The sequence below is a fragment of the Motacilla alba genome, chromosome 10, assembly GCF_015832195.1.
Source record: "Motacilla alba alba isolate MOTALB_02 chromosome 10, Motacilla_alba_V1.0_pri, whole genome shotgun sequence".
Taxonomy (NCBI): Eukaryota; Metazoa; Chordata; class Aves; order Passeriformes; family Motacillidae; genus Motacilla; species Motacilla alba.
The window spans coordinates 19,647,058-19,673,663 of record NC_052025.1 but is presented as its reverse complement, the minus strand read 5'-3'; the positions used below and the strand labels follow the sequence as shown (position 1 = coordinate 19,673,663).

The 26,606-nt window shown below is 58.3% G+C and overlaps 2 protein-coding genes and 1 long non-coding RNA gene across 3 annotated transcripts; all 3 read right to left on the bottom strand.

Moving 5' to 3' along the window:
• Positions 1 to 245: 245 nt before the first annotated feature.
• On the bottom strand, positions 246 to 9,527 carry GLCE (glucuronic acid epimerase). Its single transcript, XM_038147475.1, has 5 exons — positions 9,220 to 9,527; positions 8,606 to 8,702; positions 7,178 to 7,694; positions 4,162 to 4,416; positions 246 to 2,895 (listed from the first exon to the last, which is right to left on the bottom strand). The coding sequence occupies exons 3-5, from the start codon at positions 7,680 to 7,682 to the stop codon at positions 1,871 to 1,873; spliced, it is 1,785 nt and encodes a 594-aa protein (XP_038003403.1). The 5' UTR covers positions 7,683 to 7,694; positions 8,606 to 8,702; positions 9,220 to 9,527; the 3' UTR covers positions 246 to 1,870.
• A 1,030-nt stretch (positions 9,528 to 10,557) lies between these two features.
• On the bottom strand, positions 10,558 to 21,705 carry NOX5 (NADPH oxidase 5). The gene is given in 16 exon segments (XM_038147268.1): positions 10,558 to 10,709; positions 11,469 to 11,635; positions 11,733 to 11,832; positions 12,133 to 12,217; positions 13,076 to 13,252; positions 13,255 to 13,559; positions 13,752 to 13,847; positions 14,238 to 14,380; positions 14,739 to 14,871; positions 15,556 to 15,738; positions 16,119 to 16,261; positions 17,402 to 17,555; positions 18,378 to 18,702; positions 19,147 to 19,357; positions 20,613 to 20,763; positions 21,157 to 21,705. Coding segments are annotated over 16 exon segments (2,625 nt in total). The 5' UTR covers positions 21,277 to 21,705; the 3' UTR covers positions 10,558 to 10,577.
• A 2,671-nt stretch (positions 21,706 to 24,376) lies between these two features.
• On the bottom strand, positions 24,377 to 26,507 carry LOC119705051. Its single transcript, XR_005258121.1, has 4 exons — positions 26,326 to 26,507; positions 25,205 to 25,295; positions 24,937 to 25,049; positions 24,377 to 24,753 (listed from the first exon to the last, which is right to left on the bottom strand). It is a non-coding gene; the product is annotated as an uncharacterized LOC119705051 (long non-coding RNA).
• Between the last annotated feature and the right edge of the window lie 99 nt (positions 26,508 to 26,606).

The following is a 26,606-nucleotide window of genomic DNA, read 5'->3' as shown; positions in this document are numbered from 1 at the left end:
GCTGATCTGGGTCCCGAAGATCTTTGGGAGCTTCAAGATGGAAAATGAAGAAAGAGATCCCAAATGGGAATGAATTCCATGAAGTTTTGGGCACTGCCGGCACGGTCAAGGATCCTCTTCCAATGCACAACGGAATTTAAGGAATATCAGGAATATCCATGGATTTACAGCCTCTGGGGACTCCCGGAAGCTCCCCACCTGTCTAAGGCCACCAGAAGGTGATGGAAGGACAGGAGGTGGGACAGGAGGGACAATCTTGGAATGCCCATCCCGCGCTTCCAGAGCGGGAAAATCGACCATGCTCCAACCCCACCATCGGCATCAATTCCCAAAAAACCCAGCCAAGGGGAATTCCAACCTCTGTAAGGCACCAACACCATCCTGGAGCAGCACCCAAGGAGGCTCTCCGGGTTTTCCAGCTGGGAAAACGATGGAAGGAACACGCGGTGGGGAGGACGGAGAGGATTTTTGGGAAGGAATTCCGGGTTTGGGGTGGGTTTGTGTCCGTTGGGTTTCCACGGGCATGGAAAAAATTCCCCTCTGCTACCTTTGGTATTGGAATTTCTCCCCCGCCATCGATCTGATGGGTGGATCCGACCGGAGCGTGCGGATTAAAGCCGGGAAAACGACACTCCGAGATCGGTGAGAAACGAAGGAAAAGCCTCGGAAAACGAAAGCAATAAAAAGATGGAGACGGGTGTTGTCCTCGTGCCCCGGATTTTGGGATTGGGATCAGCCCCACCATGGAATGGGAGCAGTGGGAATTCCCGAAGTGCATCTTTGAGCTCAGGATCAGGCAGCCAGCGGGATCATGGAATCATGGAATGGTTCGGTGGGAAGGACCTTAAAGCTCATCCCATTCCATAGGGACCTTCCACTGTCCCAGGCTGCTCCAAGCTGGCTTTGGACATTCCAGGGATCCAGAGGCAGCCACAGCTTCTCTGGGAATTCCAGCCCAGGGAGAGCTGGAAAAACCTCTGGGATGGAATTGTTAAAATGCTGGATGGGCTGGAGCAGGGGAAAAATGAAAATTCCCGAATTCTTGAATTTCCTGAGGAACTCCAGACGAGCTCCATGTCCCGCTCAGCAATTCCCAAAAACGCCCCCAATGCTCTGAGGAACCTCCCAGGTGGAATTCCCAGGTGGAATTCCCAGATGATATTCCAAAATCCCACAGAAAACACAGAGCTCCAAGAAAAGGGATCCCAGCTCCGAGGGGACACCGGTGACAGGGATAAGGATCCCAGCTCCGAGGGAATTCCAGTGACCAGGATAAGGATCCCAGCTCCGAGGGGACACCAGGATAAGGATCCCAGCTCCAAGGGAATTCCAGTGACCAGGATAAGGATCCCAGCTCCGAGGGGACGCGGGTGCTGGTGGCCCGGGGCTGTGTGCTCCAGGCTCCCAGTTGTGCTTCCATGATGCCGGGCACGTGTTTTCCATGAAGAAACCCTCCAGCTCCAGGATCTCCAGGCAGAGAACTGGCAAAAAAATTCCACCTGCGGATTTCTCATCCCGAAAAAGCGGATCCCTAGGAAACCCCCCCGCCCCCCCACTTTAAAGCCACACCTTGCACTCCCAGGCTGCGGGTGATTCCCGTGGACGGCGCTCATCCCACGGGAGCTGCTCCAACACGGACACAAAATCCCAGAGGCCCTGGAGGAGCTCTCCAGGCAGCGACCGCGCTTCCAAGACTTCTATGGCTTCTGCAAACGCTTTCCTTGGGAAAGGAAAAACCAATCCCAGCAAAACCTCAACCTCAACCTCAACGCGGGAGAGCGTTGAGATCCCAAACCCTCCCCGGAGCAGTTTTAAGGCCCACGTTTTTGGGAAAGGACCCGTGGAAACCGCGGGAAGGCCGGGGAGGAGCTCAGTTGTGCTTGGCCCGGCCTCCCCGCAGGTAACTCTTCCACCTCTTGACGAACTCCTTGAAGAGGGGCGCGTCGTCGATGGAGCCCAGCAGCTGCAGCTGGTTGATGTGCGTGGTGTGGTAGTCCCAGCGCGCCAGGTTGGGCGCCGTGCCCAGCATGAAGTGCCTCAGGTCGTAGATGGTGCCCGAGCCGGTGTCGAAGAGCGGCAGCATGGCCTTGAGCGACTCCATGCCGCGCTCGTAGAGCAGCCGCGCCTCCTTGCCCAGCTTCTCCCCGGCCGTCTCCTTCAGGTCGTAGAGGCCGATCAAGGAGTACATGAAGCCGTTGAGCACGAAGGAGCTGGGCGTGGTGGGGTACTCCTCGTACCAGTCGTGCCGGTCCATGAACACCGCCTTGACCCCGCGCTGCTCCGCCGGCAGCTTGAAGGGCGCCGTGGCCCTGAGCGCCGCGCCCAGGAACGCCGGCTCCTTGGTCAGCTGGTAGGCCCTGACCAGCGTGGACATGGCCTGGCCTTGCGCCATGGCCGAGTACCAGCCCGGATCCAGGGATTTGAAGCCTTCTCCCAGCTTCCTGGTGACCATGATGGGCCAGCCGCCGCGCTCGTCCTGGTTGCGCAGCAGCCAGCGGCTGGCGGCGAAGAAGGCGGCCATGTGGGCGGTGGCCGAGACGGTGACGTTGTCCAGGAAGCCGCGGCCTCTGGCCACCAAGCGCAGCACCCGCTTGGGCATGATCTTGGTCTGCTTCACCGCCTTGGTGTTGGAGAGCCCCACGCCCTTGCGGAGGTCGGTCAGCAGGTCGCGGGTCAGCGTGCTCCAGCTGCTGCGCGCTCCGATGCCGTAGAAGATGTCCCTGTCCCTGAGGGCGATGAGCTGCGTGCTGGACACGTAGTGCACGGTGAAGAGCTGGTTCCTCTCCGTGGTCTCCAGCACCACGGACACGCTGCCGTTGCTCAGCAGCTTCAGGTCGAAGGAGATGATGAAATCCCGGCCGTTGTTGAGCTCCAGGGAGACGCCCTCGGAGCCCTCTGCAAAAGCAACCCCCGAGAAAAGGCTGGCTCGGCATGGGAAGATTCCCGTTTCCAAAGGGGTGGAGCGGATTCCAGAGGCCGCCCCCCCCGCTCCCGGGAGGGATTCCAAAGCTTTTAGAGCAAGCCCTTCAATAATTCAACGTTTCTGGGCTGTTTCACACGACTGGATTGGGAATGAAGGAGGAGGAATGAAAAGGATGGGGAATGGAGGACTGGGAATGAAAAGGATGGGGAATGGAGGACTGGGAATGGAGGACTGGGAATGAAAAGGATGGGGAATGGAGGACTGGGAATGAAAAGGATGGGGAATGGGGGATTGGGAATGAAAAGGATGGGGAATGGAGGACTGGGAATGAAGAATTGGGAATGAAGGACTGGAAATGAAAAGGATGGGGAATGGAGGACTGGGAATGAAAAGGATGGGGAATGGAGGACTGGGAATGGAGGACTGGGAATGAAAAGGATGGGGAATGGAGGACTGGGAATGAAAAGGATGGGGAATGAAGGACTGGGAATGAAAAGGATGGGGAATGGGGGATTGGGAATGAAGGACTGGGAATGAAGGATGGGGAATGGGGGATTGGGAGTGAAAACGATGGGGAATGGGGGATTGGGAATGAAGGACTGGGAGTGAAAAGGATGGGGAATGAAGGACTGGAATGAAGAATTGGGAAGGAAGGACTGGGAATGAAGGATAGGGAACAAAGGGTCGGGAAGAAAAAGGATGGGAAATAAAAAGGATGGAGAACGAAAAGGACGAAGAGTGAAGAGGACAGGAAATAAAGCATAAGGAATGAAAAGGATTGGGAATGGAGGACTGGGAGTGAAAAGGATTGGGAATGAAGAACTGGGAGTGAAAAGGATGGGGAAGGAAGGACTGGGAAAGAAGGACTGGAAATGAAGGATTTGGAACAAAGGCCTGGGAATGAAGGATAGGGAACAAAGGGTCAGGAAGAAAAAGGATGGGAAACAAAAAGGATGGAGAATGAAAAGGACGAAGAGTGAAGAGGACACGAAAGCATAAGGAATGAAAAGGATTGGGAATGAAGGACTGGGAATGAAAGACTGGAATGAAGGATTGAGAATGAAGGACTAGAAATTAAAAGGGTGCGGAACGCAGGATGGGCAGTGAAGGATTGGGAATGAAAAGGATTGGGAATGAAGGACTGGAATGAAGGATTTGGAACAAAGGCCAAACAAAACCCCATCACCCAACAATTCCCATTCCCTGCTCCACCACCTGCCGGAATCCCCACCACCCACCTGGGCAGGAGAACTGCTTGACTGCGGTGAGCCGGGCCTTGTCCCAGACGGTGGTGAGGGAGCAGCCCTTGGGCACCGTCCACTCCCCGTTCCCATTCCCGTTCCCGTTCCCGTTCCCGTCCCCCGCCGTCTCGTACACCTCCACGTGCGGCGGCTTCTCCGTCAGGTTCTTGCTGTAGTGGCTCAGCCCGTACTGGGCGATCTGGATGGGGTAGAAGTAGCCCTGAGGGCCCCACTGCGTGGAGAGAGGAACTCCTGCCAGGGAAAAAAAAACACGGAAAAAGCGCTGGAATGAGGGGAAAATTCCTCCTCTGCACCCCGAAATTCCAGGGGCTCCATCAAGGGGGTTGGAGGTCAGAGGGAAGTGCTGGGGAAGGAGGGGGTGGGCCCTTTCCCACTAAAATTCGGAATTCCGTGGTTTTAGCTGGCAGAGGAATCCCTGGAGTGGTCCTCCCAACTTTTATGGAATTGTGGAATGGCTGCGTGCAAGGGAACCTCAATCCCACTCCATTCCAGCCCTTCCAAGGGCAGGGCCTCTTCCACGATCCCAGGGCACTCCATGCTTGGCATTGGACATTCCCGGGATCCAGGGGCAGCCACAGTTTCTCTGGGAATTCCAGCCCAGCCAGGAATTCCTTCCCAAAATCCCACCCATCCCTGCCCTCTGGCACTGGGACCATTCCCTGTGTCCGGTCCCACCCAACTCACCCCTGATGATCCCAAGGCCGGAGGTGCCACCACAAAACCCCATTCCCACATTCCCAGCACCAAATCCAGGTCACTTCCCACTTCCAGATCATTTCAAGGAGCACTTCCAGATTTTCAGGATCATCCCAATCCCAAAAAACCTTCCACTCCACTGATGCCCTGTCACAGACCTTGCCAGTGCCACCCCCACTGCCACATTCCCACCACCAAATCCAGGTCACTCTGTACTTCCAGGATATTTTAAGGACCATCCTAATCCTGAAAATTCCTGGGAATCATCTGCTTCCCAGAAAAATCCCACCTTCCACATCACCGCTGATGCCCTTCACCCTGTCAGAGACCTTGCCAGTGCCACCCTCGTTCCCACATTCCCACCAGAACATCCAGGTCACTTCGCACTTCCAGCACATTTTATGGAGCACTTCCAGCACATTTTTGGGCTCATCCCAGTCCCAAAAATCCCCAGGAATCTCCTCCCTCCCACCTTCCACATCGCCGCTGATGCACTCGACCCTGTCACGGACTTTGCCGGTGCCACCCTCGTTCCCACATTCCCACCAGAACATCAAGGTCACCTCGCACTTCCAGCACATTTTAAGGAGCACTTCCAGGATATTTTCAGGCTCATCCACATTACCAAAAAATCCCGGGAATCCCCTGCTTCCCACCTTCCACATCGCTGATGCACTTGACCCTACCGCCATTCCCACATTCCCACCAGGACATCCAGGTCACTCCGCACTTCCAGCCCATTTTAAGGAGCACTTCCAGGAGATTTTAGGCCTCATCCCAACCCAAAGATTCCCGGGAATGCCCAGGCTGGCACCTTCCACGCTGCTGATGCACTTGACCCTGTCACCACTCCCATTCCCACATTCCCACCAGAACATTCCCACCAAACACACCCAGGTCACTCCGCACTTCCAGCCCATTTCACTCCGCACTTCCAGCCCCAAAGATTCCCGGGAATGCCAGGCTGGCACCTTCCAGGCCGCTGATGCGCTCAACCATACCCCCATCCCACCAGAACATCCAGGTCACTTTGCACTCCTAGCCCATTTCACAGAGCACTTCCAGGAGATTTTAGGCCTCATCCCAATCCCAAAGATTCCCGGGAATGCCAGGCTGGCACCTTCCACGCCGCTGATGCACTTGACCCTGTCACCACTCCCATTCCCACATTCCCACCAGAACATCCTGGTCATTTTGCACTCCCAGCCCATTTCACAGAGCACTTTCAGCCCATTTCACGGAGCACTTCCAGCCCCAAAGATTCCCAGGAATGCCAGGCCGGCACCTTCCATGCCGCTGATGCACTTGACCCTGTCACCACTGCCATTCCCACCAGAACACCCAGGTCACTCCGCACTTCCAGCACATTTCACTCCGCACTCCCAGCCCATTTCACAGAGCACTTCCAGGAGATTTTAGGGATCACCCCAGCCCCAAAGATTCCCGGGAATGCCCAGGCCGGCACCTTCCAGGCCGCTGATGCACTTGACCCTGTCACTACTGCCATTCCCACATTCCCACCAGAACATCCAGGTCACTTTGCACTCCTAGCCCATTTCACAGAGCACTTCCAGGAGATTTTAGGCCTCATCCCAATCCCAAAGATTCCCGGGAATGCCAGGCTGGCACCTTCCACACCGTGCATGCACTTGACCCTGTCACCACTCCCATTCCCACATTCCCACCAGAACATCCTGGTCATTTTGCACTCCCAGCCCATTTCACGGAGCACTTCCAGCCCCAAAGATTCCCGGGAATGCCAGGCCGGCACCTTCCAGGCCACTGATGCACTTGACCCTGTCACCACTGCCATTCCCACCAGAACACCCAGGTCACTCCGCACTTCCAGCACATTTCACAGAGCACTCCCAGCCCATTTTACAGAGCACTTCCAGGAGATTTTAGGGATCACCCCAAACCCAAAGATTCCCGGGAATGCCCAGGCTGGCACCTTCCACACCACTGAGGCACTTGACCCTGTCACCACTCCCATTCCCACATTCCCACCAGAACATCCTGGTCACTCTGCACTTCCAGCACATTTTACGGAGCACTTCCAGCCCATTTTCGGGCTCATCCCAATCCCAAAGATTCCCGGGAACGCCCGGGCCGGCACCTTCCACGCTGCTGATGCACTTGACCCTGTCACCACTGCCATTCCCACATTCCCACCTTCCCACATTCCCACCAAAACACCCAGGTCACTTCACACTTCCAGCACATTTCATAGAGTACTCCCAGCCCATTTTCGGGCTCATCCCAGCCCCAAAGATTCCCGGGAGCGCCCGGCCGGCACCTTCCACGCCGCTGATGCACTTGACCCTGTCGCGCAGCTCCACGTTGTAGCCCTCGAAGGACATGAAGACGCCGTGGGGCCGGTAGGGCGCGCGCTGGGCGTAGACCTTGGAGTAGCTGTGGGAGAACTCGAAGCGCTCAGCGCCGTCGGCCTGGGCGATCCGGCCGTACACCTGGAAGTACTTCTCCACCCAGCTGAAGGGCAGGAACACCTCGCCGCCCTCGCGGCGCCCCTTCACCGTCTGCTCCTCGTTGATGACGCAGTCGATCTCCTCGTAGCGCGGCGCTGCCGCCGCTCTCCCGGCGCCGCCCGGCATTCCCGGCGCCCTGGGCGCGTCCTGGGGAGAGGCCTCCTCGCTGTCGGGAATGCCGGGGCGCTCCGGAGGGCGCTCCAGAGGGGGCTGGGAGCCACGGGGGCAGCGGGTCCAGAGCAGCAGCGAGAGCAGAGCCAGGAGGGAGCAGAGCACCAGGAGAGCCTTGGAGCTGAGGCGGGCCAGGCAGCGCATGGTGCTGCATTCCTGGGAAAACAACGGGAAAAACGGGATCAGGAGAGGGGTTTGGGGTGGTCCAGATGGGAATGGTCAGCACACAGTCCTGCATTCCTGGGAAAAATGGGATCAGGAGAGAGGGATTTGGGATTTCCTGGATGGAAATGGTCGGCACACAGTTGTGCATTCCAGGGAAAAACAACGGGGAAAAACGGAATCAGGAAAGGGATTTGGGGTGATTCTGATGGGAATGGCACCCAGGCCAGGCAGTGTACGGGGCAGAATTCCTGGGAAAACAGGGAAAAATGGGATCAGGAAAGGGGTTTGGGATAATCCTGATGGGAATGGTCAGGGTGACGGGGCCACGCAGCGCATGGTGCTGCATTCCTGGGAAAAACAACGGGGAAAAACGGGATCAGGAGAGGGGTTTGGGATAATCCGGATGGGAATGGCACCCAGGCCAGGCAGCGTACAGGGCAGAATTCCTGGGAAAAACGGGGAAAAATGGGATCACGAGAGGGATTTGGGGTGTTCCAGATGGGAATGGCACCCAGGCCAGGCAGCGCATGGTGCTGCATTCCTGGGAAAAACAGGGAAAAACGGGATCAGGAGAGAAGGATTTGGGATTTCCTGGATGGAAACGGTCGGCACACAGTCCTGCATTCCTGGGAAAAACGTGGAAAAACAGGATCAGGAGGGAGATTTGGGGTGTTCCGGCTGGGAATGGCACTCATGGCGGAATATTCCTGGGAAAACCATGGAAAAACGGGATCAGGACACGGATTTGGGACTTCCTGGATGGGAATGGTGCCCCTGTCCGGGGTCAGTGCCAACATTCCCGGGAATCAGGGAGATGTGGGATCCGAGCTGGGACAGGAACTCCGGGGATCCCGGCAGAGCCAGGAATAAACGGGAAACGGGAAAAGCAGCTCCACTCTCACCTTTGGGAAAGGGAATTCTGGGAATTCTTGGAATTCTAACGCATCTCGAGCTTCCAGAGGCAGAAATCCCGGGATTTATGGATTCCTCTTGGGATCCCTGCAGGGAAAACCGGGAAAAAATGGAGCAGGAGCAGCCCCAGATGGAGCTTTTCCTGGGAAATCCTGGGTACTCCCGGGAAACTCCTCCGGATTCCAGGAAAACCCTGACATTTCCAGGGAAATCCTGGTATTCCCAGGAAACTCCTCTGATTCCCAGGAAACGCTCCAGAATTCCAGGAAAATCCTCAGGGAATCCCAGGAATTCCAGATCCCATATTCCCGAATGCCAGAGCCGCGATTCCTCTGGGACACTCCACATCCCCCCAGCCCCCATCCCGTATTCCCGCACCTCCCCAGCCCGCATTCCCAGCCCGAATTCCCGAATTCCCAAATTCCCACCGCTCCCATTCCCTCATTCCAGGCTCCAGCAGCAACCCCGCGGCGGCCCGAGCACGCCCGGCGCGGGTAACCCCGCTGCCCGCTCTCTCTCCCGCTGCCACGGCTGCCAGCATTCCCGTCGTTCCCAGCGTTCCCGTTATCCCGGGAATTCCCGGCAATCCCGGCCCGCTCCTCACCTGCGCCCGGGGCCTGGCGGGCGGCGGAACCCCCGCGCGGGGCAGCGGGGGGAGCACGGAGGGGCCGCGCCGGGGCCCCGCCCTCGCGCCTCGCAGCCAATGGGAGCGCCGGGGGGGCGGCGCGAGCGCCGCGCGCCAGCCAATAGGAAAGCGCGGCGCGGCGGTGCCGCCGCCACAACGGCGCCGGGTAGGGCAGGGCGGGGCGGAGAGGGGCGGGGAGGAGGCGCCGCCGCCCCGGCGGCTCCGCGGGCACCGGGAGCGCTGAGGGCGCCGCTCGCACCCGCGGGGGGCCCCGGCACCGCCGCAGGCCCCGCTGGCACCGGCGCGGCCGGGGGGGGGAGCGGCGGGAGCGGCCCCGCCCCGGCTTCCCGCGAGAGCGGCGGCGACCAATCAGGAGCGCGCGTTTAAGGGGCGGGGCTTCCGGGCGGAGCGCGCCGCTGATTGGCTGAGCGAGGCCCCGCCCACGGCGTGGTCACGTGGCGAGGCCGCGTGAGGCGGGAGCCGCCGGCTCTGATAATTAACGGGGATTAATGAATAATTAATGAGCAATTAATGAGTAACCGATGAAAGGAACCGGGAGAGCGGCGGGCCGGGCGAGGCGGCTTTGCTGCCCTCACGGGGAGCGGGGGAGGGGAGCGGCTGCGCCAGGGGAGGTTTGGGAACGTTGGGAAGATTCCCACCTGGAAAATTCCCACCTGGAAAAGCTCCAAGCATGGAGGAGCTGCCAGGCAGGGCTGGAATGACACCCCGGAGGGACTGGAACCCTTTGGATGTGGCACCTGGGGACAGCGGCGCGGTTGGAGTCCGGGATCTCCAAGGGCTTTTCCCACAGAAACAATTCCATGATTCCAAAAGAATTCCAGATCCTCCATCCCTAAAAACCACCCAGCTCGGGACAAACCCGGCAGAGCCTGGATGAACGCGATTCAATCCCAATCCAGCGCTAACCCGGGAGTTCTGCGCCTTGCCCACCAGGAGCTGCTGCTTCAGAGCAGATCCCGGCCCTGGAAAGGCTGGAAAACCAGGAATTCCAAGAGGAATTGTTATCCACGGCCTCGCCAGCTCCTGATTCCTGGATTCCCTTGATTGAGCAGGAATCCCAATCCCAATCCAGCACGGATTCCGCGTTGGAGGGGCAGCACCTGTCGGACGCCGATTCCCATCCCAGTTTCTCCTTGGTTTTGCCACGGAGCTGGAATGGCTTCCATGAACCCCAACATTCCCATTTTCCCCTAAATTATTCCTCAGATCCAAAAGAAAGTTTCCCATCTTTTCCTGATTTATTCCCGAGATCCGAATGCCACGTTCCCGAGGCTCCCAGGGATCCCGGCTGGGCTCGGCTCCGGGCTCGGCTCCGCTCAGAAGTTCTCCTTGGAGAAGCGGAAGCCGAAGCTGCGGCAGTGCCCGCGGATGACCCTGGCCAGCGCCGCGGAGCCGCAGAAGAACACCCCGACCTTCCCGCGCCGCTCCGCCGCCACCTTCCCGAACACCTGGAACGCGCCGGGATCCGGCCTTGGGATCCGCGCGCCCAGCCCGCCCCTCCCGGCGCCCCCCATCCCGTTCCATCGTCCCGGGATGGACGAGGCTTTTGGGACGAGGGCATCTTTGGGGTCCCTTCCAACCCAACCCATTCCAGGATTCTCTGATCCCATTCCGTGGTCCCGTGATCCCATTCCACGATTCCACGATCCCTGACCCAGATCAGAGGCTTGGAACGAGATCATCTTCCCATTCCCTGATTCTCTCATCCCATGATCCCATTCCCCACTTCTCTGATCCCATTCCATGATCCCATTCCCTGATTCTCTGATCCTCTTCCATGATCCCATTTTCCAGTTCTCTGATCCTGTTCCATGATCCCATTTTCCAGTTCTCTGATCCTGTTCCATGATCCCATTTTCCAGTTCTCTGATCCTGTTCCCTGATTCTCTGGTCCCATCCCTTGATTCCCTGACTGCATTCCCCAATCCTCTGATCCCATTCCCCCATTCTCTGATCCCATTCCACGACCCTATTCCCCGGTTCTCTGATCCCATTCCCCGATCCTCTGATCCCATTCCATGATCCCGTTCCCCGGTTCTCTGATCCCATTCCATGACCCCATTCCCCAGTTCTCTGATCCCATTCCATGCCTCCATTCCCCACTTCTCTGATCCCATTCCCCAGTTCTCTGATCCCATTCCCCGGTTCCCCGACCGCTCCCCTCTGGGCCCGCAGCATTCCCGTTCCCGTTCGTTCCCGTTGGGGACCTGTTCCCAGTCGGGGCGGCCGGGCCGGGTGCGGCCGCGCAGCCCGGAGATGGAGTCGCGCTGCTCCCGCGCCGCCAGCAGCTCCAGCGCCAGCTGCAGCCCCAGCGCCCGCACGTCGCCCTCGCCCAGCGCCGAGGTCATGTACAGCTGCAGCTCCAGGAACCTCCCTGCCCGGCCCGGGATTCCGGCTGGGATCCGGCCCCGCCCCGGGGCCTGGATCGGGATGGCAGCTTTCCCAGGAACGACCCGGGTGCTCCCGCTCACCTCCCGGCTCCAGCTCCTCCTGCTCCGTCTCCAGCTTGGCCAGGAGGCCCAGGAACCACTGCAGGTGCTGCTGGTCCCGCATGATCCAGATGAAATCCACCTGGCAGGGCGGGAAAGGATGGGCTTGGGATCTCTCTGGATCCCGGCACCAGATCCCATCACCAGATCCAGCTCCCATTCCCAAAGCTCCCAGATTTGAGGGATGTTCCCAAGCTCTCCACCCCAGCTCCCTGCAGCCCCATCCCAGGCCAAGCCTGGATCCCACATCCCCTCTTGCTCCCATTCCCAAATCTCCCAGATTTGAGGGATGTTCCCAAGCTCTCCACCCCAGCACCCTGCAGCTCCATCCCAGGCCAAGCCTGGATCCCACATCCCCTCTTGCTCCCGTTCCCGTTCCCACCTTGCGGAGCGTCATCTCCTCATCCGGCCGTTCCTCGCTCCAGGAGAAATGGCAGCTGGGGCAGCTCTGCTTCCGCCGCCGGTACCTGCGTGGGGCAGCGGCACTTCCTGCTCCCTCCTGCCCATTCCTGCCCATTCCTGCTCCCTCCTGCCCATTCCTGCCTTTTCCTGCTCCCTCCTTCTTTTTCCTATTCCTTCCTGCCTTTTCCTCATCCTTCCTGCCCATTCCTGCTCCTTCCTGCCTTTCCCTGATCCTTCCTTCCCCTTCCTTCCCATTCCTGCTCCCTCCTGCTCCTTCCTTTTCCTGCTTCCTCCTTCTTTTTCCTATTCTTTCCTGCCTTTTCCTGCTCCTTTCTTCCCATTCCTTCTCCTTCCTGCTCCCCCCTTCCCATTCCTATTCCTTCCTGCCTTATCCTGCTCCTTCCTTCCCATTCCTGCTCCCTCCTTTCTTTTCCTGCTCCTTCCTTCCCCTTCCTGCTCCCTCCTTCTTTTTCCTATTCCTTCCTTCCCATTTCTGCTCCCTCCTGCTCCTTCCTGCCTTTTCCTGCTTCCTCCTTCTTTTTCCTATTCTTTCCTGCCTTTTCCTGCTCCTTTCTTCCCATTCCTTCTCCCTCCTGCTCCTTCCTTCTCCTTCCTGCTCCCTCCTTCCCATTCCTATTCCTTCCTGCCCCTTCCTGCCCTTTCCTTCCCTGCCTATTCCTGCTCCTTCCTTCCCATTCCTGCTCCCTCCTTTCTTTTCCTGCTCCTTCCTTCCCATTCCAGCCCTTTCCTTCCCCTTCCTGCCCCTTCCCTCCAGCGCCTTTCCCGCAGCCCAAATTCCCGAGGAAAATCCTGGCACCGAGGGAATGAATCCCAAGGCGGGATCGAGGCACGGAGGACAGCTCCACCCCGGCATCCCAAATCCCTGGGGCGTTCCCAGGCTCCCGGGGCTGGGTGGGACCCACCGGATCATGATGCTCTGCAGGATGGAGGCGAAGGGGGTGATCCCGATGCCGGCTCCGATGAGGACGGCGTGCTCCGAGGTGAAGATCCGCCGGCTCGGAGTTCCGTAGGGACCGTCCAGGAAGCACTGGGAGAGAGCCAGACTCACGGACACATCCAGACTCACGGACACATCCAGGCTCACGGAAACATCCAGGAGTTCCAGGGGCTGGAGCAGCTCCCGGTTGGAGGAGAAGGGCGCAAAGGGGATCCTGGAATTTGGGATCTTCCCCGGGGTTTTGTGGGAGCAAGGAACGGGTGGGAAGGACTGGAGTTTTCCAGCAGGGCAGGGTTTGGATCAGCCTCAGGTGGGATCACCCAGGCACAGGGATACAGGGATGGGATGGTGGGAATGCTGATCCCAGCCCATTTCCCGGGATCCAGGAAAGCTGGGAACATCCTCACCTTGACGCTGCAGCTCCACTGGCTCTCCCCGGGCCCAGCGCCCTGCAGGAGAGGGGAGCGGTGACCATCCCCCCTTCCCAAGTGCTCCCAAAATTCCCTGGATTTGGGGCGTTTTCCCACTGGGCTGCACGCACAATTCCAGCCATCAATGCCACAATAATATCCAAGGGATTTCTTTCCAAAGAGGAGCTTTTTAAGGAGCTTTATCCCATTTGGGATCAGGGCAGTGCTCACCCCCTGCTCCGGGTCCTTTCCCGGGAAAGCGGCTCCGGAGGCTCGGAACGCCGTCAGCTCCACGGCTCCATCCCTGCCAGAGGCCACGGATCCTTCCTGGGAACAAAGGCCAGGAATCAGCGCTGGGATCACTGTTCCCAGGATCTGCTGGGCCTCCAGCAGGGTCACAGGAGTTCCCATTCCATGGAGCACAAAATCCCGTCAATCCCAAATCCCACCATCCCAAATCCCATTCGATGGGGCACAAAATCCCTTTAAATCCTACCATCCCATCCATCCATCCATCCATCCATCCATCCATCCATCCATCCCAAATTCTCATTCCACAGAGCACAGATTCCCATTCCACGGGATACAAATCCTTCAAGGTTGGACAAGCAGGGAATGTTCATTCCGAGGGATTCCCCGGCTGCAAACCGGGATGATCCCATGGGATCCCCTCCACATCCAGCTGCACCCATCCCTTTGCTCCGATCCCAATCCCACCTGTTCCCAGCGCCGGCTCCTCCGCTCCCTCCGGCTCTTCCCGGGCGGATCCGACTCCGGGCCGTGCAATTCCAGCTGCTGGAAGTACTCGTAGAGCCTGGTGGTCCATTGGCCCCGCGCCCGGATGTGCAGCCAGAGGGTTCCTGTGGGATCAATCCCAAAATCCTGGAATTCTCTGGACTGGGAAGAACTTCAAACCCAACTCATCCCATGGAACCGCCTTCCATAGCCCGGCTCGCTCCAAGCCCCATCCAAGCTGGAAAAACGTCACCGTGGGCATGGGAAGCGGATCCTGGGGATGGAAAACGGATCCTGGGGGTGGGAAAAGAGATCCTGGGGGTGGAAAACAGATCCTGGGTGGGAAAAGAGATCCTGGGGATGGAAAACATTCCAGGGATAGGAAAGAGATCCCGGGGGTGGGAAACAGATCCCAGGGGCTGGGAAACATTCCAGAGACGTTAAGGGAGAATTCCAGGGAAGTTTGCAGGGAACGCGAGGCACCTGGCTGCTCCGGGGCGCTGCTGATGGAGAAGGGGTGCCACTCGTAGGCGGCGATGGCCGGGACGTTCAGGTAGACGTAATCCCCCGGCTGGAAGCGGAAGGATTTCGGCCTCTGGATCACCAGGTGCGTCACCTGCAGGAGAATGGGAGCAGGAAAACCGGGAATGTCCAAAGGATACCTGCCGCTGGTTTCTGTGCCGCGGGAATTCCGGGTTCTGCCCCCCCCGTTGGGTTTGTTCCCCATTCCCTGCCCGGTTTGGTTGCACGAAATCCCAGTCCAGACTGGGCTCAAACTACGGGATTTGGGGAAAAAAATTCCGAGTTCCAGGAGTTTTCGTTCTGCTCCGGTTGTTCTGCGAGTTTTCATTTAAAAAAATAGGGAAAAAGGCTTGGAAGTAAAGGAATTCCTTTGGCCTCCTGCTGCCACCTCCAGCTTTTCCGTGTTTGTTTGTTCCTTCATTCCCAGAGTGCCAGGAGGAGGTGGGAGATGGGATTGGGGATGGATGGATAGGATTTGGGATGTGGGACTTTTGGGATTTGGGATGGATGGATGGATAGGATTTGGGATGTGGGATATTTGGGATTTGGGATGGATGGATGGATAGGATTTGGGATGTGGGACGTTTGGGATTTGGGATGGATGGATGGATAGGATTTGGGATGTGGGACGTTTGGGTTTTGGGATGGATGGATGGATGGATGGATGGATGGATGGATGGATAGGATTTGGGATGTGGGACCTTTGGGTTTTGGGATGGATGGATGGATGGATGGATGGATGGATGGATAGGATTTGGGATGTGGGATTTACTCCCACCTTGGAGGGCAGCAGCTTGGCCTCCAGGATGTGCAGATCCCCCGCCCGGCGCCACGCCCAGCCCAGAACCTTCTCCAGCACAAACAGGGAGCCGGGAATCAGGAACCACTTCCAGAAGTGGGGACCGTGCAGGAGCAGCAGGAACCACACAGGGATGTAGGAGAGGTGGCTCCAGTAAAAAACCTGGGAATGGGAATGGGAGGTGCTGGACCCAAATGGTGCTTCCTGGCGGGGCTGGTCTGGGTATCCCAGTGGGAAAAGGCAGCCCGAGGGAACCCTGGAATCTTAGGACCTTAAACCCATCCAGTCCCAATCTGAACACCTCCCACTATTCCCAGGCTGCTCCAGGGACACTCCCAGGGGCGCCCACAGCTTCTCTGGGAATTCCATCCCAATATCCCAGTGGCGCTGGGAAACCATTCCGAAAACCCCAGGGACCCCAAACCGCGAGTGTGGCGTGCACAGGGCTCCCGGGGGGCAGCACCAGCACGGGCACCCAGGGCTGCCCCCCTTCCCCACCGCGCCACCCCCGGCATTCCAGGCGGGAATTCCCGCGGGATCACCTCGAAGTGGCCGCCGCGCCGCACGCAGGGGCTGGAGCAGGCGAGCATGGCCAGGAGCAGCGCCAGCAGCGCCAGCCCGCTCTGCGGGGCCGTGCCCGCCGCGTACTCGCCCAGGGCACGGAGCCAGTCCCGCTGCGCCGCGCCTGGGGACACGGGGGGACACGGGGGGGGACACGGGGGGGGACACGGGCACAGCTCAGCGCCGCCGCTGCCCCGCCGGGAGTGCCCGTTCCGGAGTGCCCGCTCGGCCCAGAGCTGTCCCGGGGCTGTCCCGGGGCTGTCCCGGGACTGCTGGCACGGGAGGGGCGCGGGGAGCACAGAGCGGAGAGCGCCAGCAGCCGCTCGGCCATGGACTGGGGGGACCAGGGCGTGGGGCGCCGGATTTGGGGATGTGGGGCGCCGGGATTTGGGGATGTGGGGCGCCGGGATTTGGGAATGTGGGGCGCCGGATTTGGGAATGTGTGGTGCCGGGATTTGGGGATGAGAGTGTCTGGGATTTGGGGATGTGCGGCGCCGGGATTTTGGGAATGTGGGGTGCCGGGATTTGGGAATGTGGGGCGCCGGGATTTGAGATTGCCGGGGTTGGGATCCCGCTCGGGACCTCGGCTGGCCGGCGGGAGCCGCTAGAGGGGGATCACAGCGCGCGGCTGCCGGCCCTGCCCTGCCCGTGTCCCCTGCCCGTGCCCTGCCCGTGTCCCCTGGCCGTGCCCTGTCCCCTGCCCGTGCCCTGCCCATGTCCCTGCTCAGCCCCTGTCCCTGTCCCCGCCCGTGCCCTCGCAGCCCCCCCGGCACGGCCACCCCTCCTCCAGGAGCATCCCCCCTCTCCGTGGGACACGGGCACCATGGGATCCTGGGACACGAACACCCCTTCCATGGGATCCCGGGCCATGATCTCCATCCCTAGACTCCCTGTCCCTGTGTCCCTGTGTCACTGACCGGCCTGTGCCAGGTGTGCCAGGTGTGTCCCCGTGTCACTGACCGGCCTGTGCCAGGTGTGTCCCGCTGTCACTGACCGGCCTGTGCCAGGTGTGTCCCAGTGTCCCGCTGTCACTGACCTGCCTGTGCCAGGTGTGTCCCCGTGTCACTGACCGGCCTGTGCCAGCTGTGTCCCCGTGTCACTGACCGGCCTGTGCCAGGTGTGCCCCAGTGTCCCCGTGTCACTGACCGGCCTGTGCCAGGTGTGTCCCAGTGTCCCCATGTCACTGACCGGCCTGTGCCAGGTGTGCCCCAGTGTCCCCGTGTCACTGACCGGCGTGTGCCAGGTGTGTCCCCGTGTCACTGACCGGCCTGTGCCAGGTGTGCCCCCGCGTGCACGGTCCCCAGGGCCAGCACCAGGTGTCCCACGCGCTCGTGGCCCCGCACGTGCAGCTCCAGCGGGAACAGCTCCGCCAGCGGCGTGGAGCGCAGCCAGGTCAGGGAGCGCCGCAGCATCAGCGCCTGGGGACAGCGACAGGGACGGGGGACAGGGACGGGGACAGGGACGGGGGACAGGGCAGGGACAGCGACAGGGGACAGTGACAGGGGACAGCGACAGGGATGGGGGACAGGGCAGGGACAGCGACAGGGGACAGCGACAGGGACGGGGGACAGGGCAGGGACAGCGACAGGGGACAGCGACAGGGACGGGGGACAGGGCAGGGACAGTGACGGGGACGGGGGACAGCGACAGGAGTGAGGGCAGGGACAGGGGGCGAGGGAGGGGACAGGGGACAGCTGTGGGGACAGGGACTAGCAGTGGGCGAGGAGAGGGGCCAGGGCACCCAGAGATACCAGGGGGCAAATGGAAATGGGAGGCGCTGGGAGATTCCCGGGCAATGGGAAATGTTGGGGGGCAGTGGGAAATTCCAGAGGGAACGGGAAATGTTGGGGGGCAGTGGGAAATTCCAGAGGGAACGGGAAATGTTGGGGGGCAGTGGGAAATTCCCAGAGGGAACAGGAAATATTGGGGGGCAGTGGGAAATTCCCAGAGGGAACAGGAAATATTGGGGGGCAGTGGGAAATTCCAGAGGGAACGGGAAATGTTGGGGGGCAGTGGGAAATTCCAGAGGGAACGGGAAATGGTGGGGGACAGTGGGAATTCCCAGAGGGAACGGGAAATGTTGGGGGACCATGGAAAACGCCGGGGACAACAGGAAACTTTGGGCCAGCATCCCTCCTGGCTACCCCGGGACCCTCCCGGCCTTGCCGGCTCCCTGCCCTCCGTGTCCCCCGGTGTCCCCCGGTGTCCCCCGGTGTCCCCCGGTGTCGCGGGGCACTCACGGCCAGCAGGGCGCAGTTGAGGTTGAGGCTCTGCCCGCAGCCCCGGGCCAGCGCCAGGGCGGGGCCGCGCTCCCGGTGCCACAGCGCGCCCAGGGCGAGCAGGAGCGCCGAGCTGGCCGCCCAGCCGCCCAGGCAGCGCATCCCGGCCCGCCCGTCCCCGCGGCATTCCCGGGAAAAGCAGCGCATCCCGGCCCGCTGATCCCCGCGGGATTCCCGGGAAAAGCAGCGCATCCCGGCCCGCCGGTCCCCGCGGGATTCCCGGGAGCAGCAGCACAGCCAGGGCTCAGCAGGATTGGGACTGGGGGGCTTCAGCCAGCTGGCAGCGCTGGGAAAGTGGGAATTGGGGTTTGGATGGGAACTGCGGGGGGGTTTGGATGGGAATTTGGGGGGGTTTGGATGGGGAACGGGGAGCTGGAGAAATACCCAGCCCAGGGTGGTACCCAGCCCTACAGCCAGAGAGGCGGCATCCCTGCATCCGTCCCAAAATCCAAACCCTGCCCCATCCCAAACCATCCCTGATCCAAACCCTGCACCCATCCCAAACCATCCCTGATCCAAACCCTGCACCCATCCCAAACCATCCCTGATCCAAACCCTGCACCCATCCCAAACCATCCCTGATCCAAACCCTGCACCCAATCCCAAACCATCCCAACCCCATCCCGAACCATCCCTGATCCAATCCCAAACCTCTCTCCAGCCGCTCCCAACCCCACTGTGGGCTCCCCATGGAATCCTTTCCCAGAAATCCCAGAGTTCCCCTCCCCACCTGATGCTCAGGTTCTCCAGGAGCTCCGGAAAGGCTTCCAGCTGCTCCCGCAGCTCCGGGAAGGTGATGGAGCCGCTGTGATCCCGGTCGAGGGCCTGGAGCAGGGCCTGGCTCAGGGCCCCCAGCCGCTCCTCGGGAAGGGCCAGGGAGCTCTCCCGGAGACACCCCCGGAGCACCACCCGCAGCTCCTCGGCATCGATGGAGCCGCTCCCTGGAAACCGGGACAATCCCGGTATCCCACAGCCCCATGGAGCCACCTCCACATCCCGATATTCCAGCCTTACAGAGTCACCTCCATCCCGATATTCCAGCCCCATGGAGCCACCTCCATCCCGATATTCCAGTCCTACGGAGCCACTTCCATCCCGATATCCTACAGCCCCATGGAGCCACCTCCATCCCGATATTCCACAGTCCCACGGAGTCACCTCCATCCCGACATTCCACAGTCCCACGGAGTCACCTCCATCCCGACATTCCACAGTCCCACGGAATCACCTCCATCCCGATATTCCACAGTCCCACGGAGTCACCTCCATCCCGATATTCCAGCCCCACGGAGTCACCTCCATCCCGATATTCCACAGCCCTACAGAGTCACCTCCATCCCGATATTCCAGCCCCACGGATCACCTCAATCCCGATATTCCAGCCCCACGGATCACCTCAATCCCGATATTCCAGCCCCACGGATCACCTCAATCCCGATATTCCAGCCCCACGGAGTCACCTCCATCCCAATATTCCAGTCCTACAGAGTCACCTCCATCCTGATATCCCACAGCCCTACGGAGTCCCCTCCATCCCGATATTCCAGCCCCACGGAGTCACCTCCATCCTGATTTTCCAGTCCCAATCCAGGAATTTTCCTCGCAGGGAGGAAAAGCCTGGTTGGGTCAGGATCTGCTCCCTGGAGAATCTGATTGATCCCGATATTCCACAGTCCTACAGAGTCACCTCCATCCCGATATTCCAGCCCCATGGAGTCACCTCCATCCCGATATTCCACAGCCCTACAGATTTTCCAGCGGAAAATCCTGGGTGGGTCAGGATCTGCTCCCTGAACAAGTGATGGGATACTGGGAATGGCATCCAGGGGAGGCTCAGGTTGGATATTTGGGAATATTCCTTCATGGAAAGGGAGGCATTGGAAGGGGGTTGGGGGTGGGAACGGTTGGATTCGATCTCCGAGGGCTTTTCCAACCCAAACAATCCCAGAATTTCAGGACAGAGGGATGGGGAGTTGGGAGTGGAGCGGAGTAGATCCCGCTCTCCTCGGCTGATGGGAAATCCCAGGAAATCCTCAGGTGTGACTGGTGGAACCCCGGCCTCCCGCTGGAATTTTCCCATTCCCACATGGAACACGGGAAGCAGCCTCATCCCAGCCACAGCCGGATGCTCACAGAAGACCAAATCCCAAATCTATCCCAAAAAACCGCCAGCAAATCCCGTTTTCCTCCTCTCACCGTCCACGTCGTACACCTGGAAGAGGAAGCGGAGCTTTTCCGTGGAATTCCCGTGGAGCAGCCGGCGCAGGGATCCCAGCAGCTCCTCCCGGCTCAGGGAGCCGCTCCCGTCGGAATCGAAGAGCGCGAAAAACCTCTCGGCAAAGAAGGACTGCGGGAAAAGCGGGAATGTTCCCGTGGAGCAGGGAATCGGGAATGCTCCCGTGGAGCAGGGAATCGGGAATGCTCCCATGGAGCAGGGAATGCTCCCATGAAGCAGGGAATTGAGGGATGTTCTCCATGGATCAGGGAATTGGGAATGTTCCCATGGAGCAGGGAATGTTCCCATGGAGTGGGAAATTGAGGAATGTTCTCCATGGATCAGGGAATCGGGAATGTTCCCATGGAGCAGGGAATGCTCCCGCGGAGCAGGGAATTGAGGAATGTTCCTGTGGAGCAGGGAGCGTTCCAATGGATCAGAGAATGTTCCCATGGATCAGGGAATTCCCACTGATCCCTCCCCTCTTCCCACGGATCCCATTCCCTCTTCCCACGGATCTCTGACCTCCTTGACCTGCAGGGCGGATTTGAACTCTTCCAGACTGATCTCCTTCTCCTTCCCAGCGACATTCCCAAATTTTTTGCTCACCCAGCGCAGCCACTCCGCGTCCGCCGCCGCTCCCATGGTTCCGGAGCGATCCCTAAATCCCAACAATCCCTTTTTGGGATCTCCCAGCCTCGTTCCGGGGAGCTCCCGGCACGGAGCATCCCAAAGCTGGATCCTGCAGGGATCAGCTGCGTTCCATGGAATCCCAAATTTCCATGGAGCTGCCGAGCCCAGTTCCTGGGATAATCATGGGGCCCATGGGAGCATTCCTGGGGATTCCTTTTTCCCAGAAACCCGAGCAGGGATCATCTCCCATTCCCATTCCCTCCTTTCCCAGCCCTCCAAAATTCCTCCAATCCCCCACGCTCCATGAAATCCATTAGCACTTCCCAGCATCCCAGATTTCCCCAGGATCCAAAGGGAAATCCACGTTTCAGGAGCCTTTTCCCATCTCCAGCCTCTCCCGTTCACCTCCAGCGGATCCGGGGAGACTCCAGAGGGAAATCCCAGCAGAGCCTGCAGTGCTCCCGAGGAGAGGGATGGGACTGGCTGGGATAAATCCCAAATCCCTGCTCCCGCCTCATTCCCATTATCCCTCCCTTCCCAGATCCCGCCCAGCGCCGTGGCCCATCCCGATCCCGCTTTTCCCAGCTGTTGTTCATCCCTTTGCCAGGCCCTGCACGGGACGTTCCCCGTCCCATCCATCCCTCGGGAATTGTGCTCCTGCCAGATCCACCTGGAGCCGCCATTCACGGGATGCGCTCCCGAGTTCCGGCCTGTCGGGAACACGCCGGGAATGTCTTCTCCAGCCGCCGTCCTTTGATTCCCGGCGGGAGGAACCCGCCTGGGATGAGGTTGCCATGGGAATGCCAGGAGCAGATCCCGGTGCAAACATTCCCCATTCCCACATTCCAGAGGCAGCCGAGCCCCCCGGGCCCCACCTGGAATAACCGCCAGGAGCTGGAGCACGGAACCGATCCCGGAAAATTCCAAACAACCGCAGGATCTTGGGACAAACTGGATCAAATCCAGCCTTTTCCCCCATCCCAAATCCGGCTTTTCCCCCATCCCAAATCCAGCCTTTTTACCCCATCCCAAACCCAGCCCTCTCCGATCCCAAGTCCAGCTTTTCCCCATCCTAAATCCAGTCTTGTTCCCCATCCCAAATCCAGCTTTTCCAGGATCCCTGTGCCTTTATCCCGTTATTTCTGGGATCCCGAAGGTTTTTCCCGGGATGGAGCCGTTCCCTCCTTTTCCCGCTCTTGGTGCCATATCCAGGCGCATCCATAGGGAGAAACCCGGGAATTCCCCTGCTCCAGGTGGGATTTGGGGCTCCACAGGGGCTTTTTCCGCCTCCAAGGAATGGGAATTCCAGGTGGGAATGTTGGGAATGGGGGCCGGCAGCAACGGGAGCTCCATTCCCAGCTTTCCCTTGGATTCCGTGGGATTTGCTCACTCTGAGGAATTCAGTCCCTGTTTTTCCCATGTTTTCCCTGGATCCCCCATTCCCTGAGGAATTTAATCCCTTTCATTCCTGTTTTTTTCCAGGAACCACACTCCATTCCCAAGTTTTCCTTGGATTCCAAAGGCTTTGCTCATCCTGAGGAATTCAATCCCTGCTTTTCACAGGAAACCTCTCCCAATTCCCGACTTTTCCTTGGATTCTACTTCAAATTTATTCAGGTTTTCCATGTTTTCCCCCCATTCTCCCTAAATTCTGAAGGATGATCCCAGAATTCCTTGGACTTTTAACTCCTCCTGAATTTTTGGGGCATTTTCCCAAATTCTCCCATTAATCCAGGCCAACAAAGCAGGACAGTCTTGGAATATTCCATCAGAAAAACCAGGAACGTTGCAATTATCCCCCAAACTTTTCCATTAAAAATAAAATAAATTTAATAATAATATTTAAAAAAAACGGGAATAACATTCTCCAACTAATTTTAGGGAATTCTGGAGCAATCCCAGAGTTCACTTCCTCATTTTTTTACCTTCAAATCAGCTCTTCCTGACATTTTTATTGGATTTTCCCACTTTGTTTTCCCTGGAAAGCTGCGAAAATCCCGATTTTAGGGGTTGGACCCCGAACTGGAAATTCTTGTGGAATGCCGAGGGTGTTTTTCATGCAATTCCTGGATCCCAGGGATTTGTTTTTATCCCCAAGCTCCCCAGCTGGGAATGCTGAGGGTGGGAATTCGGGGAATTCTGGGAACTTTTCCCATTCCCGGCTGGGCAGAGCTGGGAGTTGTTCCCAAGAAAAAGAAGGAATTCTTTGTGTGGGAAAACAAAGGGACAGTTAAGGGATGAAGAAACAATTCCCAGGGATTTTCCATGGGAATTCACCCCAGGAATGCAGGGCAGGAATCCTCTGGAATTTGGGAGAGAATCCCAGGGAAAGAAAGGGAAAAATTGCAATTCCCTGTGGGAAAAAAAAAAAAAAAAGGGGAAATCCCTCAAATTCCATTAAAAATTCCTGCTAAAAACCAATCCCAAAAATTCAAAATTCATGGGAAAATGAAGGAGGAAAAAATCCCAGAAATTCCTGGTAAAAACAAATCCCATCGATTCAACGTTCCCGTTAAAAGAGCCAAGGGAAAAAAACCTCAAATTCCTGCAAAAAACCCCAATCCCAGAAATTCAGAATTCCTCTTAAAAACAAACAAGGAAAAATCCCAGAAATTGAAAATTCCTTGTAAAAATTTACCAGGAAAAAACTCCACAAATTCCTGTTGGAAATTACCAATGAAAAATTCCCTAAGTTCAGAATTCCTGGTAAAAACGGACAGGACAAATTCCATTGAAAATTCCCCTCAAAACCACATCCGAATAATTTCAAAATTCGTGGTAAAACAAACAAGGAAAAATCCCAGGAATTCCGTTAAAAATTCCTGGTAGAAACAAATCCCACAAACTCAAAATTCCTCTTAAAAACAAAAAGGAAAAAAAATCCCACGAATTCCTTTACAAATTCCCGTTAAAAGCAAGGAAAAAACCCACAAATTCCTGCTAAAAACCAACCCCACAAATTCCAAATTCCTGATAAAAGCAAACAAGGAAAAAAATCCCAACAATTCCCATTAAAAACCAACCCCACAAATTCCAAATTCCTACAAAAACAGAGCAGGAAATAAAACCCCGGGAATGAAAATTCACAGAGGGAAAGCTGCACCACGGGAAAAACAACCCTTCAGATTTATTCCCAGTATTACAATTCCCAATTTTTGTCAATTCCCAAACTCCTGGAATGCAAACGATGACAGGAGCAGCTTTAAACACGGAATTTTCGCTTAGAAATGGGAATAAATTCCCTCAATAATGAAAGAAAAAGGAATTTTCTGCACCCTCTAACCATCAGAATCCACATTTTTCTCTGGAAAAAAACAAAGGAAAAAGCAGCTCTGGATTCCCAGAAATTCCTTTGAAATCCCAGCTTGTCCCAGTAATTTCTTTTTTCCAGGAGAAAAGTCCTTTTCCAGATGTTTTCAGCAGCACCAGGAGCAGAAATTCCATGAAAAGTTCCTGAAGATTCAGCCCAGGAGCCGCCTCTGGACACACCTGGAAAGGAGAAGTTTAAACAGAGCTCAAATCAAATTCCGCCGCATTCCCAAATCCCAAACATTTCAGAAAGTTTGGAATATCAATTCCAACCAAGGATTTCTCAGCCCATCCCAAACCCCTCAGACCTGCCCAGAAAAGGAACATTTTGCACTTTTCTTTTACTGAAATTGGAATTTTTACCTGCAGCTGGATCCAGCCTTTCCCGTCCTATTCCCAACACGATTCCTGCTGGTTTTATCCATACGCCTGGAATTCCTCCACGCTCACAGCTGAGACTTTACCTCCACCCTGTCCTGTAAAATACATGGATAAAATCAAGTTTCCCAAGGATTTTCAGCATTCCCTTGATGCTTTCCAACAGCTCTTTGGGATTTTCCAGCCCTGTGTTTTCCAGGGAAAGCAGGAAGGGATAAACAGGGATTTTAGAAGGAATCAAAGCACTTTTTACCTGAGCTCTGCTCCAGCTGATGGGAACACTTTGGAAATCCCAAATCCTTGGAAAAGAGCAGCTCTGGGCTTGGATCCTCATCCTGCAGCGCCTGGAAAAGGATCCGGGAGCAGGGAATGGTTTGGGATGGGAAGGAGCTTCAAGCTCATCCCATTCCATGGGATCCCACTATCCCAGGCTGCTCCAAGCCCACCTGGGAACTCCCACGGATGGAGCTCTAGGAATTCCAGCCCAGCCAGGAATTCCTTCCCAATACCTCACCCTAATGTCCCCTTTCCCACTGGGAAGCCGTTCCCTGTGTCCTGTCCCTTGTCCCAGTCCCTCTCCAGCTCTCCTGGAGCTCCTTTAGGCCCTGGGAAAGGCTCTGAGAATTCCTGGGTCCTTCCCTTCTCCAGCATGCCCAGCCCCATTCCGCTGTTTCTAGAGTGTCCCATTTTCCTTCAAAATTCCTGGGATTTGGCTTGGAAAGGACCTCAAACCCATCCAGTTCCAAGCCCAACACCTTCCCCTACCCCAGGCTGCTCCAACCCGGTCTTGGGACACTCCAGGCACGGAGCAGCCCCAGCTCCTCTGGGAATTCCATCCCAGCCACGAATTCCTTCCCAATATCCCACCTCCCTCTGCTCTCGTCTAGCCAGAACCCATCTCCCTTATCCTGGAACTCCAAGGAGAAAGATCCCTTCCCGTCTTTCCTGGGAACCGAAGGATCCCCGTCCTTGGCCCTGCTCCAGCCCAGCACCGCCGGGCCCCGCTGCCCCTCAGGGACATTCCCGGGGGGATCCTCCCGCTGCCCTCCGGAGCCGCTCCCAGCCCGCCCCGGCCGCGGGGACCCCGTGAGGGCGGCCCGGCCGCTCCCCGCGCCCTCAGCGCCGCCCCCGCCCCGCCGGGGGGACCCTGCCGGTATCGGGGGCACGGGCAGCGCCTGCCGCTGCCCTCCGGAGCCGCTCCCAGCCCGCCGAGGCGGCCCCGGCCGCGGGGACCGTGCGAGGGCGGCCCGGCCGCTCCCCGCGCCCTCAGCGCCGCCGCCCCTCCCTCGCTCCGCCCGCCGCTCGCGCTCCGCCCGCCCCCCGCCGCCGGGGCCCGCGCCATTGCCCGCGCCATTCCCGTGCCTCGCTCCGCACCTTTCCCTCCCTCCTGGCTGCGCGCCCCTGGCCGGGCGGCTCCGGTTTGGCCGCCGCTCCCCGCCCCGGCGCCTCCCCCAGGCTCGGGCGGGCGCAGGGCGCAGCGCGCACCGTGCCCGGCGCGGCGGAGCCGCGGCCGCTCCGTCCCCATCAGGCGGCAGCGCGGAATGAGCCTGGGCTCGGCGCCGGGCTGTCCCCCTGCCCGGCACAGCCGCTCCCCCATTGGCTTCCGCCGCGCCTCGCGCTGCTGATTGGCCGGGACGCGGCGGCGGCGCGCTCCG